Source organism: Populus nigra, chromosome 5, assembly GCF_951802175.1.
Source record: "Populus nigra chromosome 5, ddPopNigr1.1, whole genome shotgun sequence".
Taxonomy (NCBI): domain Eukaryota; kingdom Viridiplantae; phylum Streptophyta; class Magnoliopsida; order Malpighiales; family Salicaceae; genus Populus; species Populus nigra.
In genome coordinates this window covers 7161886-7176875 of record NC_084856.1, presented here as the reverse complement: position 1 = coordinate 7176875, position 14990 = coordinate 7161886, and the positions used below count along the sequence as shown (strand labels likewise).

At 32.0% G+C, this 14990-nt stretch overlaps 1 protein-coding gene across 1 annotated transcript; it reads right to left on the bottom strand.

Moving 5' to 3' along the window:
* Positions 1 to 5129: 5129 nt before the first annotated feature.
* On the bottom strand, positions 5130 to 9119 carry LOC133693426 (nitrate reductase [NADH]-like). The gene is made up of 4 exons (XM_062114640.1): positions 8006 to 9119; positions 7652 to 7792; positions 7283 to 7515; positions 5130 to 6645 (listed from the first exon to the last, which is right to left on the bottom strand). The coding sequence occupies exons 1-4, from the start codon at positions 9015 to 9017 to the stop codon at positions 5332 to 5334; spliced, it is 2700 nt and encodes an 899-aa protein (XP_061970624.1). The 5' UTR covers positions 9018 to 9119; the 3' UTR covers positions 5130 to 5331.
* Positions 9120 to 14990: the final 5871 nt, after the last annotated feature.

Below are 14990 nucleotides of genomic sequence, written 5' to 3'. Positions count from 1 at the left end.
CCAAACTAAATTAGTAAGTTTCAACTAGTTGGTCAATTAGATTTAACTTCTAATTTAAAAATAATGATTCGATCAGTTTTTTACCCAAACTAAATTTAACATATATTCTATTATCCCTAAGTGTTTTTCACTTGAAAGCTTATCATATAAAAATAAGAAAGTAAAAAAAAATTGCAAATCCTATTTATATGTGATAAGCTAGGGATTAACACCTCAACATTTGGACCGAACTTAAGTATAGTTAATGGACCTATGATTAGGCTCAGGATTAGATTCATGATAAGACCTAGGATTTCACCTGTTTATCATTAAGCCTTGATATGAGACACGAGGCAAGACCCATTAAAATCACTAGCAGAAAGCTTAGTAGGCCACCAATTTCATCTTGGCATGCTGTGTTCGCATAGGATTTTGACCCTTTTAGGTCTAGGTACCTAAAAGGGTGAGTGACCCCCAAGATGATCTAGTTGGCGTAACTAGCCCAAAAGATGGTCTAGTTGGCTCAACTAAAAGAACCCCCAAGGTGGCCTAATTAGCCCATTATACATCATTTTTCTATATATTTGATGTACATTTATTAGGGTAAACTCATATCCAATGCTCTCTTATCTAAATAAAGAGCACTTAAATTTGATTTTCCATATATGCCCTCTATATTATTGGTATTTAGTATTGAATGGTAATGTGACTCTCTTGCTATAATTGGATTCATAGAATAGTGTTGAGGCATGTCTATACCAAAACATGATTCATCTAACACTATCATTTATCAATCAACAGTGTAACCACTCACCATTATAGGATATTATCTCGTATAATTATCCCTAAACTAGACCAAACAATGTTCTCCCATATATTCTCTCCACTCCATGCACGTTTTATGTTTAATAGATATAAAAAAAAAACCCATGAGACACGAAGTAAGGTTAATTCCAAACAAACACTCACACACACATTTTTTTTTTCTTCTTCACACAACACTTACATTTATCTTATTCTTCATTCCTCTCCATAATACAATATACACAACCTTTAAAGTTGCATTTCTTTACAACTTAACTAATTTAAGCATCGTAGGGTCCTCACATTTCCATGGAGGAATTTTTTTATTGGATGTCATGAACTTATAAAAGTGTTTTTCTCATTCATCCTCGTAACCTAGTTATCAATTATTAAGAAACTTAAATCTAGTAAGGCTTATTGCAAAACTTGTTAGTGGTTTGTGGTTTTCTTTGTTAGGAACTTGAAAAAAAGTTAGTTCATTTCTTTTTTCGATAAAAATTTTAGCTCTTTCATTAAAAATAACCCAAAACATTTAGGATATAATAGAGCTATAAATCTCTCAACACAAGAGCACTATCAGCTTTCGAATCTTAAACATGTAGCCCAATAATTGAGAATAAGTATTTAGGCTATGTTGGCTATACAATAGTAACTCAAGGCCTTACATGTTCCTTAACATGTGATTCCATCATGAAGACCACTATATGCACCACTTAGTATAAGGAGGCATCTTTAATTACATAAAGAGATAAGTTAGAATGAAATGTAGAAAAGTAAGGATCATCGCTCTCTAATTCCACCTAAAAGACAATATCATCATCATGAAAAGAATTCTCAAAGCAAGTAACTATAAGAGTCTAGAGACAAAGCAACAAGCAACCATAACCATAAAATTAGATGACACCATTTTTATTACTTCTTAGGATATTTTTTGGGCTATTCTAACCATAAAAGGTTTTATAAGGAATTTATGCCATTTTTTATATAGACCTTTGATGTGGAAGCATACAACCCCTATCAAGTGAGAGATTCTTAACAAAAATGAACCTAAATATTGATGATATGCTCACAAACCTAAGAAAATACATGCAAAATATATGTATAAAATTAAAGTTAGTCATTCAAGACTTCGACTTCATATGTAAGATCCTCTCGACCATATTTTGCATGCCAAAATGGATGTGGTATCATAACTTGAAGCCCAAATTAATTCTTGTTGACACGACCAAAAAATTGATGTCTTTTCCCAAGTGCAGGAGTGTTGAAGTAATAAATAACCCGGCAAGACCGGGGTTGAACCACAGGGAGGTTACTTGTATAAATTATAAGCAACAATAATATAACAACAATAGTAACAAGAACAACAATAATAATAGTAGTAGTAGTAGTAGTAATACTAGTAATAGTAATAGTAGTAGTAGTAGTAGTAGTAGTAGTAGTAGTAGTAGTAGTAATAATAATACCAATAATACTATTAATAATGATAATAACAAAGATGAAGAAGAAGAAGTTGATGAGAACTTTGAGATGGAAGATTAACGTAAGGATTAAACAATGATAACAACAAATGTCAAGGTTAGAGGATCCACTAATGGTACTTCAAACAAATATAATATAAACTCTTATTATTCAATTGGAAACCACACACAAAGGAGGTTCCAATCAGATTATAAATTGTTAACATGATTACATTAGTTATCTTATTCGAATAATGCTAATACTTGTAAATGTTGTCAGGCATTCATGATTATAACTTATGTTAACAACAAATCAAGTTCCTTTCATAGCTCAGGTGTCGATTATACTATACAGTATGGGCTATGAAAGTGCCAAGTATTTGTTGTACCAAGTGTTATATAACATAAATCTAAATTAACCATTTAACAAGCAAAGTATTAAAAGTGAACAAGATAACAAATACAAAGCATGTTAGTATCCAACATTAAGGTCCATGTTAAGTTTATATTATACTTATTCTTACACCATTAGTGTACCCTTTTCACCTTGACATAATTAACTTAGCTACACATAATGAAATAAAGAAACATAAATAAACAAGATAAGAATATAAATGAGAAAGAAGTTAACTAAGTAAAGGAAAAGAAATGAAAGGCATAAACTTGATATTAATGAAAGCAAAACATAAGCAATACAAAGAGAGAAAGCAAGAGCATAATCTTGATCTGAACACCAAGATGCCTAAATACATGGCAAATGCCTCCTTTTATAGGCCAAAATTCGGAACTATTGATTTGTTGACTACTTGATGAGTGGGTGGCCACATCTTGACTTGGTGACAATTCTTATCTTCTTGTCTGCCAAAAATATCATTCATGACGTCATAATTTGAACAAACTTAAATCATGAAAGTTCTAGGAAATTGTCTCATCTTTCCAGGGTAAAAATTTGAAATCATTTGAACTTCTAGAACTCGAGATATGGGCTGAACACTGAACAGTGTCTGGGTTGCAGGACAGATTCGGACTTCTTCGTTGTTGCTATAATTTGGACTTGAAAACGACATTTTTAAATCTTGGGCTCCACATGAAAGTTGTAGGCCTATATCTTATCGTTTCATCCATATAAAATGGACCTAAATCCAAGATCTACAGCTCCAGATATGACCTAATTACCGAACAGTATTCCAGTTTGAACTGCACCAGCATCTCTTTTCTAAGTTTGGCCATCTCTTTGTCCTTTCAATTTTAGTACTTCAACTCATCAATTAATTCTTTCATTTATGTGATAGGCCTGCATTTAAGATGAACATTTACCATAAATTAAAGGTATCTTATATAATTAGATATGTTATTATAAAACATGCTTTAGTTAAGGAGTGATTGATACTTCAAGTGCAAAATGATGATATAAAACCTTGATAAAAATGCACTTTTAAGTACTAATCACTTGTTTTCAAGGATCTTTCTTCCAAGCTCTTAGCCAATTTTAGTATAATTATCATACCATAAAATGCTCTAATAAACTTCTCACCATCATACAATAGGATGATATATAAGGGCACTAGAGCATACTTAAAAAGATTTAATAAAGAAATGTTCAAGATAAAAGGTTTGTTTGAGCTTGTGGCCACTTAGACCTTGATAAATAGGGTCAATGCTCCAACTTTATAGAAAGATCTTCATGCCCTCCTAAAATGAACACTTTTAAAGGTCAATCATATCATGGAAAACATATTCGAGTAAAGAAAATGAGTGTGCTGAGAATAAAGAAGGACCAACATAACATGACATATCTCCGAGTAGTCTTTAAAAGCTAAAGTGGAACAAAAAAGGATCAGTTCATAGTCATCTAGCATTTTCTAAAATTTAATCCATATCTCTTAATGTTACTTCAAACATAAGTTGTTGTTGTCTTTAAAGAGAAATATTTTATGTAATACTCTCCCCTTATAAAAGGTGACTTGCAGATGCATGATTTTAAGAAATATTAATTCCATAAAGATAAGAGACACAACACAAAGAATTGCTACAATAAAAAAAAAGTAAGGAGTTTGATCAATAAGGATTAACTATAAGAATTTATTAAGAGAGAGTCCAAGCCTAAGAAAAGAAAATGGGAGGCCTCCATACCTTATAAGGTGTTGTTTGATATCAATATGGTCATAAGGCTCTCAACAAGAAGACACTCCAGCTAGGAGAGAAAGACTTATGTAAAATAGATGTTTCTCATCTTTTATATCCATTGACACAAGCCTATAATATTCACATTCGAGGATATGAGATTTATATAAATGAAATTTGTTATTAAATTAATTATAGAAGATTACAATTAGAAAAAAAAAAGTTTGAAAATAAAAAAAAATATTAAGAATTGCTACAATAAAAAAAATAATGCAGATATTTTAGTATGTTTTTGTAATATATCTTAATATCTCATTATAAATAAATAACGTCTCTAGTGGGGGGAGATGGGATATTATTTTCAAAATGTCGGATATCACCTTCCTTGTTTTAAATTTGTTGGATTCATAAAGGGTTGCGTGTTTCTCACTCTCCCACGCATGCATTTTCTGCTTTACTTCTTCTTCAGTGGTCTATATATAACTTTAAATTTTGAAGGGGGGAAAATTCACCAATAATATTTGCTTAATAACTTAACGATTATCATTAAAAAAAAATTGCTTAATAGATTTCTGACCATTGATATGTACATCTCAGACTATCAATGTGACATGGCTAGGAAAATGATCTTGCGTTGATATACACGTACTTGAATTCGCGCGCGCGCGCGTGTACTGTGTTACAGTCACGTACACGCTAATGTATAATATTCCCATATTAATTATCAATAAAAACCATGGATACAAAAATTAGAGAAGATAAATATTTGGAAAAACCTTTCATTTATTCTACGAAGTAGTCTACATTAAGCAACTGTTGCTCCAACTTGATAATAATACATATGGGAAACAGCCTCTCTTTTTCCTGTTCTTTTCAAAGAAACGAATGGAGTAACACATGCATCGATCGATCAAGCTAACATATGTACAACCTCATATTATTTTAAATAGATCCGCTCCTCTCTCATCTAAAAAACTAGCAAGGAATCCTTGATGTCATAGTTCATCTTCTCCAAGTTTGGCTGCACGGCAAATTGAATCATTGGTGGAGGACCACAAGCCAAAGCCAGAGTATCATCTGATCCTTCTGGCACATGCTCTCGCAGGATACTCTCGGTAATGAACCCAACACTGTATTGCCAGCCTTCCTTAATAGATTCTTGAATGACATGCCACACCTTTAATCTCTCATGTTCCTTAGCCCAAGAATCAAGTTCGTCCCTCAACAAAATATCGTCCTCAGTGCGGTTCGCATAGACCAAATACATTTCGGTATCGTCTTCTGGATCTTTTAAAATGGCTTGAATCAGTTGATAGATTGGTGTGATTCCTGTCCCACCAGCCAGCATAGTCAGTTTCTTGGCAAACTTGGGCTTGTCATGGACCAAAAACTTACCACGACCAACATATTCAATGTGACCCAACGGACCCTTCACGTCTATCACAGACCCCAGTGATAGTGAGTTAAGGTACTGTGACATTTGCCCTCCATTAGGGAACTTTGGATGCACGCCTTTGAAATAAACCTTGATCACAAGATCAAAGTACCCCACCACGTCGACGGTGCTAGTTGGCGTATAAGCTCGCATGCACAACTTGTCATTAACAGTAGCACATAAGAATATGTGCTTCCCCACCGGCAATCCCAGCACCTGATCCTCTGATGGCAATGCAAATCGAAAGAGACGCACATCATGAGAGAGAATTTCCTTTTTAATAAGCTTGCATGGGATTTTTTCACGTGGAACAAGAGCAACATTTCTTATTGAGGCAATTTCTTTGATAGGAGCCAAATGTACTGAGTTATTAGGAGAGGAAGCGTTTGAATCAGATGTGTATGCTGATGAATTAACCAACTCTCCGATCCGATGATCCTCAAGCATTTTCTTGGCTTTATCAGAGTGTATAGCATCAAATTCTTCAGTGCAATCAGTACCGGCATTGATTAAAATGCTGTCAGTGCCACCGGGATGGTCTTTAAGGAAGCGAGTGCAATCATAGACGTGACCATGAACAATTATCCATGCCGAATCCGCCGAATTATGTTTCTTGACTTCAGCCATTGAAAAAGTTTTTGAAGAAGTGTTCATGAAGGGGGTTGAAACACTTTTCTTCAGAGCTTGGATATTCTCCAATGATTTCTCTAGGTGCCTTTGCTTGGCCATCCACCCACCGGACTGGTTGCCTGGCACGGTGGGGTGCTCAAAAACAATCCCTATCTCACCCTTGTGACGTTTGCAGACATTTGTTTTTACCCGGAACCAGCAGTTGTTCATCATTCCCTGTTCATGATGGTACCATATTTAAAAACAAATTAGGCAACTGACTAAAATTGTGTATATATATATATATAGTCTAAAAACACTACGAGAAACTATAATTTAAAAAGAGATTTATATACGGTGCAGAGTTTTTCATGGTCAATACTGGTTTTCAATTACACCTCAAAATTTTCAGGGAGTGTAAATTTTATTTTTCACATTAGCACTAAAGCAGGTAAAATATAGGGCATTAATATATATTCAATTTCATATGAGAAATTAATTAATTACTCTTTTAAATGTGAGAATAAAAAATTAAACCTTACCTTGTTTAGGTTAGCCAATGAGTATTTTTTTATAAAAAAAGAAAGTTAAAAAAATAAATCACGTTGACTATTCAGCCTAAATAAAGATGAAGTTGGTGGGTGGGTTGCTATATTTGAACATGTCCTAGTCCTATATAATGAAAGTGACATGTGGGTCTTAAGAGCACACATAATTTGTAGAGTTGCCGGCTTGTAGGCTGTATAGAATTAGACTCCGAAGCTAAAGGCACCGATCAGAGATATATTCAGGTCACTTGGGCAGGAAATTCAAGCTGTAAATTAAAACATTGGTTAAAAGTTGACGATTTTGATAAAAGGACATGCATACATACCATGATATTCCAATTGAGCTTCTCCGGCTGGGTATTAAGGGTTTCGTCCCAGGCCCGGACGGCAATCTCTTTGGCTCCGAGGAGCTCTAGCACCTCCACCTCCAGGGACCAGAAGCACCAACACCAGTATTTGCCGTACTTGTTGGGCTTCTCTTCATGGTCCAAGCTGCAGACTTGCCACGTTTCTCCACCATCCAGAGTCACCTCTACGCGCGTCACTTTTTTCCCACCACCTTCATTTTAACAGAGACAGAAAAAAGCACGTAAGACGAAAGATTACTTTCAGCTCAAGAGGGCTCTACCTAAAAGAGGAGATTCATCCGATTTGATATATCTATATCTTTTTAAAAGAAATGAAAAACAAATCACCAGAATATGCGTAACCCCTCAGCGTGTACGGGGTCTGAGTTGTCCATGAGTTAATCGGCAGTATCTCTTCATGACACGGCGTCGTTATCACCGAGTTTATATTCAGCTCATTGATGATATACTCTGGCTTGTACCACCAGGCTACAAATTATAAAACAACAAATATACATTAGCATTTACTTTATTTACATTCCTCAATTTTGACGAGGTACCATGAAAATATGAAGGGGAAAAAAAAGGGAAGATCCTTGACACACACACACACGCACAGATATATATATATATCAAATAAAAATTAATACTATGATATATATGCTATTTATATGGAATAGAGTAGTCTAGTATATATAGTACCTTCGGCATTGGCTAGCTCTGCATCTACATGAGAGGGCAGTACTCTGTTGTCCTTGTAGTGGTAATAATTATCTGACTCTACACTGGTAACAATTATTCTCTTTAACCATTTCACCATACGCCCTCCAATAAAACCTGGTATGATCATCCTCACCGGAAACCCATGGTCCGGGGCCAAAGGCTCACCGTTTTGCATATAGGCTAAAATAATATCTCGAGATGGATCCATAGCGAACTCTTGCTTGATACTGGTCCCGTACTTGGACCCACCGCCACCTGGCAGATCCTCAGCACCTTCAAAACAAACATTGAGGGCCCCTTTTTTACGGCTATAGATCCCACACTTCTTGAGCAGCAAATGCAATGGTACACCACGCCACACTGAAGTAGACACCCCGGCAGAACCCCAGTTGAAGCCAATTGTCTGTTTTACCATGTTTTGCTCTTTGCGTCTGTTACCTGCGCAAACTAGAGTAACAGGTAGTTCACGGGCTGGGAATTCATTGACTAGCTTATCCATGGTGAAACGGGCTGGCCTTTTAACCAGACCGCGAACCTCAACTGTCCAGTCTTGCCATGTGGCCTTTGGGACAGGACCATGGTTACGAACATAGTGAAGGGGGACCGGTGTAATGAACCCGTGGTGCATGAGACGAGCCAATGGCGGTTCAGAGTTAAAGGGATGTTTCCCTGTAAGACGGACCATGGAAGGGTTGCGTTCGATCCAGTTGTCAGCAGTTCCTTCATCTCGTGGGTCAATAACCGACGGCTCTAATTCACTGTTGGTTTTGCGGATCAGATCCTTATAATCAGCTTCATCGTCACTTGAACAATCTTCTTCCTCCAATGTTGGGACTGGTTTCTGGTCGGAGCGAGTGAAGTCCTGGTTCGAGAAGTTGAAGGTTCTAACCGGAGAGTTGGGCTGGTGGGTTGGGACGGATTTGAAGGAACGAACCACCCCGTTTAGATTGGGCTCGAGGTGGAATTGGCGGTTGTCGACGGAAGCCGCCATTAGAAGCGCCTAAAAAGAAAGAAAGAAAAGGAAATAAAAAGAAAGAGAGATTTTTTCTTTTTCTTTTTCCTATCTAGATGATCCTTCTGCGAAATTGAGGTTGCATGTGGTTCCGGCTTATATAGGCCTCGTTGGGGCTTGGGTGGAAAAGTGTCAGAAAAAATAACAGTAGCTAGTGACGTTACTTTTGTTGTTCTTTTCTTTTTTATTCTATAATAAAGTGGGTAATATTGATAGTTATTTAGTTTAGTGAGGAAAAAAAATGGAAAATAAATTTGGTGGTGTCGGCTATGGGAATTGAGCTGGCTGTGGTTCGAGTGGTGGATATGGACAGAGAGACCATGGCTTTGAGAGCCATACGTACAGTAGTATAAAGGGACATCCACTGGGATCGAAATTGATATCCTCCTATAATTCCCGTCTGTGTAGTCTTCAGATTTTTTTTATTTTTTTTATTTTTTACTTTCGTGCTGTTTTTTTTTTTTGGGGTACTGTTAACCACAACTTCAGCCCGTGAAAGATGTTACTATTTCATTTATAAAAACTATTTTAATTAATACAATCAAGTGAATTCTTCAATATTTCAACTCCCACAAATTTATATAAGATTTGAAAAAAAAAATCAATATTTCAATATTTCGGTAGTGTTGCATGGCCACAAAATTGGTAAAATATCAAGTTTCGGTTTCGATGATTGAAGAAAAAATATCAAATTTAGAAGTCTTAAAATATAATGAAGACACTATGGAAAATATTAGTTACTATAACCTCTTTTTCATTAACCAAAATAAAGTGAGGCAATTGATTTCTTGGTTGAGAAAATGTATTAAAATTTGATCAAATCAAATCAATCTTTCTAGTTTTATTTATTTTTTATTTTTTTATTCAGTATTATTAAAGTTCTATAAATTTTTTATTTGAAGGGAATAACTTTTTTTATTTTTCTATTCATTATTAATAGGGTTTTTTGTGTTTTTTCTATATTATAGGTTGATAGCTTTTGACAAGTAAAGACATGAATAAATAAAATTAAGTATTTTAAGAGTTTTTAAATAGTTATAGTGTTTTTGATATTTAAGGGATTTGATATATAACAAACTCAATTATTCATTACCTTCTATATTAGTTGGTATTAGATCTTAAGGATTACTAGTAGTTTTGGTTTGAGGTTCTAGAGGATTTATATCAGAGTTCAATGTTCTTGGTAGTTAGTTATTATGCGTTGTTGGATAATTATAGTTGAACAAGGTTGCAAAATACGATATAATTGTGTAAGAGATGAAGAAGAGGTTCTCCTTTAGAAAAAAAGATGTTTAGAAACTAATGTGTTGTTTTTATTTGCATCGATTGCTAATATTAAAAATCCTAGTGATGGAACCCACAATAAGATGACATGCACAAAGATATTGCATTAGAGATTTACGATGGGACTAATCTGTACAAAGGTGTTGTGTTAATTGAGGACCTATGATATGATGACCTACACACAAAGAATGTTTATAGGGAACGGTTGTTAACTAAGGTTTAAATTTGAGAACGAGTTCCTTCTAACTCGAAGAGACTGATAGGGGAGATTTTTTAGAAAAAATATATATTTTTCTTAATTAATTTTATTTTTTTCTATTTATACTTTCCTATTCAGTATCTTTATAGTTTTTTTTTAATTTCATCCCTAGGCATTTTATTTCAATTAGTTTTTTTATCCAATTTAGTTTACATTCTTTTTATTGTATTTTTTTGTGTGTTTTACCTTTTTTATTATTTTTTTATTTTGTCCCTCGTCGTTTTATTTCTTTTAAATTTTTTTTATTCAGTTTTGGTCCTCATTGTTTTCTTGATTTTATTTTTCAATTTTTTCCCTCAACATTTTATTTCATTTATTTTTTTATTAAATTTTAGTCCTTATTCTTTTAATTGCTCTTTTTTAATCTTTTTTTTTTAATTTTATCCCTCAATATTTTATTTCAATTATTTTTTGTCCTCATTCTTTTAATTGCTCTTTTTTTTATCATTTTCTTATTTTTTAGGTTATCCCAAGTCGTGGGTTAGTTAAATTAACCCAAGTTGTTTTAGATTTGTTTTAAATTTTTTTTTCAATTTCTATTTTGACATTAGGCTATTGGGTCTTAAGCTTTATAATTTTTTATGCTTTTTGTTTCTATGGGATTGTCCCAAATTGCAAGTTAGTCAAGTTAACTCATGGTGACCTATAGTTTTTTTTATTTACTTAAATTCAATCCTTTTTTCTAGGTTATATTTTTAAAAAATAATTTTTACCTTAATCTCATGTCGCAAGTGGCAGGTTAATAGAGTGAGCCCATGTTGACTTGAGTTTGTTTCTTCGACGTTTCTTTTTTTAATTTGTTTTTCAATTTTATCATTTAAAATTAGGTTATTGAGTCTTGAGCTTTGTGGTTTTTTCTGATTTTCATTTTACGAGATATCTCAATATCATATACCACATGTTTGTCAAATTAACCTGGGTTGACTCAGGTTATCATCGCCTAGATATCTTCTTTTTTATGTTAAAGAAAATTAACTCGACTCACTACGTAGTGCAGGTAAAAAAATAGTCTTAACTATTTTCCAACTACTTTTGTTCTCTTATATAATTGAAATATGTACATGTTAGCATGTGTGTTCCATTGTTAACCTAATGATTGTACATGGCGTTGACTTTATATATGTAGATATTGTTTTTATTTTTGATATTTAATTATGTTTAATTCATGAGTTTAGATTAAATATAAAGTTATCAAGAAAAAAGTTTTTTTATTAAAAGATGATAAAGTTACTATAATTATAAAATTTATAATTTCTATATGAAGAGATTACTTTTGTCTATACAAAGAGTTTTGTGATAGTTATGTAAATTATACTTAGATTTTAAGATCATTAAGTTAAATTATATAAAAATTATTATTATTTAATCCTAAATACATATGACTTTAATCAAAGGTAACAAATGAGTAGACATTGAGTATCTCAGAAACTATATATAAAAATATTTGAGTGATCAAAAAAGAATTTATTTATCTAAAGTAAATTGGAAAAAAAAATGTTTCAAATTTACTCCAATTGGTTTATTATGAAATCCTTGCGTAAGGTAGAATTAGATTTGAGAAGAATTTTAAATATTATTTAAAGAATCAATGACTAACATATAAGAAAATGATATGATTTGAAAAGGTAGACACACATTATACTCAAATATTTAAATTAAAACATTACAAATGAATGGATCTTGGTTACATTGATAAACCAATTACTAAAATATTAAGTCAACTCACAAATTTTTTTTTAATATTTGAGAGATTATGACAGGTTGTTAGATATTGTATTTGAATTTCAAATATAAATTAATCAATGATCAAATTAAAATTAAAAAACAATAAGGACTCATAAAAATAGCCTAGAAGTCTTGATCTACTGGACCAATTTATAGCCTTAAAAAAATAGGTCTGATGTTCATGGCAATATTATGGATGCATTTTCAAGTATCAAGAATTTTTTTAGTTGAGAAATACAAAGATGTTATTTATACTTAATAAAATAAATTAAAAAAAATATGAATTGATAAGGTGATAAAGAGTTGTTAATTCTAATTAAAAACTAAAATGAAGAGCTATTTTTTCTCCTAAAAGCAAAAGATAAAGGAGTATGTAATATTTAACCCTAACTTTTTTTTTACTTTACTTATTTTTATTTTATCTTAGAGGTTATATTTTCTTTCCACGAATAAATAATTTTTATTTTATAAGAACATCATGCAAATACAATTTATTTATATGAAATATGAAAGAAAAACACTTAAATATAAATTACAATAATCTCTTTGAAATATTATAAAAAATACAATATAATTACAAGAAAAAATGTAAAATAAATAATTTATAAGAAAAAGAAGGGTATTAATCAAACTTTTTTTTAAAATTAAATAAAAAGTTATGCACTGCTGGGCAGGCCAAACCTATGCTTTAATTAGCTATCAAAAAGCTTAGGCATATATAGGAATTTTTTTATGGAGAGCACCATGCTTCGTCCCCTTCATATATATATATATATTATATATATGTCGGATGATAATTTTGGCAAATGACTTGTCATCATGTGTAATTTTTCTCAATTATATCTAGTGACTGGAAAATTAGGGCCTAAGTTTTAGAACCTCAAAAGTCTATTTCAAACTTGTTTTCATTAGAAAATACCTAAATATATTGACCTATAGGCTATATAATAATATTTATAATATCTTATAGTTTGATGATAACAATTAAATGAAAAACAAATTAATGATATACTTTGATGAGATTAATTTAAACAAGTTTGATATGAAGATTATATCAATAAGCATATGGAATTGAATAAAAAAATTTATTATCAAGTCCAAGATGCAAAGCAAATGAGGACTTAGCTATTAAGGATTCATTTTAGAGCTTATGGTTAAATTTTTATATCTAACATGATAGCAAACTAAAATGAACTTACACACTTCACATTGCATGCATAAATAACATCGATATACATTTTAATCGGTTCAGGTTTCATCAGGTTTGAAACTGTTAAAACTAATTTTTAAGCTGAACTGATTGATTGTTTGAGTATACCAAGTGAACCAGTCAACCATTGTTCATCCATGATGAACATCTAAGAATTTTACAAGAATCGGTTGACCAAATGATATGGTCATTTGAACCGATTGACTGCTAGATATATTCTAGCGGCTATAAATAGCTAGTTTCTTTTGGAAATATATATATCTTTTATGCAAAATAAAAATGAAGATTTTGAACATCCATGATATGGAAACTATTCCAAAAAAAAAACCTACTAGAAATTATCAATGCTAAGATGCTCTAAGTTGTGCTATATTAAATCTTTATATTTTAACATAAGAGTATAAAATCTCACTCTCATTATACTTACACACCTTCAATCATCCTGAGTGTTATTAAGTGAGTTATAGAGATTATAGTTTTCAATTGTATAATATATTCTTTGAGAGAGTGCATCTTGTTGTAAAATAATAATAATAATTGTAAATACTTAAGAGTTTGAATAAACTCTTAATAATTAGTGAAGTATTGTCAACAAGGAAAAAATCTTGAATAGAGAACATCTTCAAGTGGTAAAATTGCTTGATGTAGATTCATTAAGGACATTGTATTTTTCACTTGGATTAGTAAAAGAGTACAATACTTATATGCAGTTGGTACTTGAAGTGTGGATATAAGCTAGCAGAACTACGTTAAAAACCTAGTTTGCAATCTCTCTATCCTTATTTTTTTTAATTTAATCACTTTCATTACATTATCGGTTATTGTCTTATATGTGCTTAGCGTGATTATTTGTATTTTTTGACATTATTAGTGGAACACCTAATTCACCTTATTATTGTTTTAATCCTAGAATGACAATAATTTTTATTTTATAACATAATACAAATACAATTTATTTCTATGAAATATGAAAGAAAAACACTTAAAGAGAAATTACAATAATCTTTTTCAAATATTATAAAAACACAAGATAATTACAAAAAAAAATGTGAAATAAATCATTTATAAGAAAAGAAGGGTATTAATCAAACTTTAAAAAAAAAGCTATACACTGCTAGGCTATACACTGCTAGGCAAGCCGTTCCCACGCCCTGAGCAACTACCAAAGAGTCTAGGCACACGTAAGGCGGGTTTATATATATATATATATATATATATATATATATATATATATATATATATATATATATATAGAGAGAGAGAGAGAGAGAGAGAGAGAGAGAGAGAGAGAGAGAGCACGACACTTCATCCCTTTCATATTTTTTTTTATATCTATCGGATGACCCAACTACTTGAAAAGGTGTTGTAAGAGACAATACAAAGTAATACAACAGTTATTCCAGTAATACACCGCAAATCACTTGTCGTCATATCCAATTTTTCTCAATCATCTGTAGTGACTAGTGACTAGAAA

Excerpts from the sequence above, each read along its gene's own strand:
- LOC133693426 (XM_062114640.1), bottom strand. The coding sequence starts at position 9,017 with ATGGCGGCTTCCGTCGACAACCGCCAATTCCACCTCGAGCCCAATCTA. Across the intron at positions 7,516-7,651 it reads GAGGGGTTACGCATATTCTG|GTGGTGGGAAAAAAGTGACG; the intron begins GTGATTTGTTTT and ends GTTAAAATGAAG. Across the intron at positions 6,646-7,282 it reads AGCTCAATTGGAATATCATG|GGAATGATGAACAACTGCTG; the intron begins GTATGTATGCAT and ends CATCATGAACAG.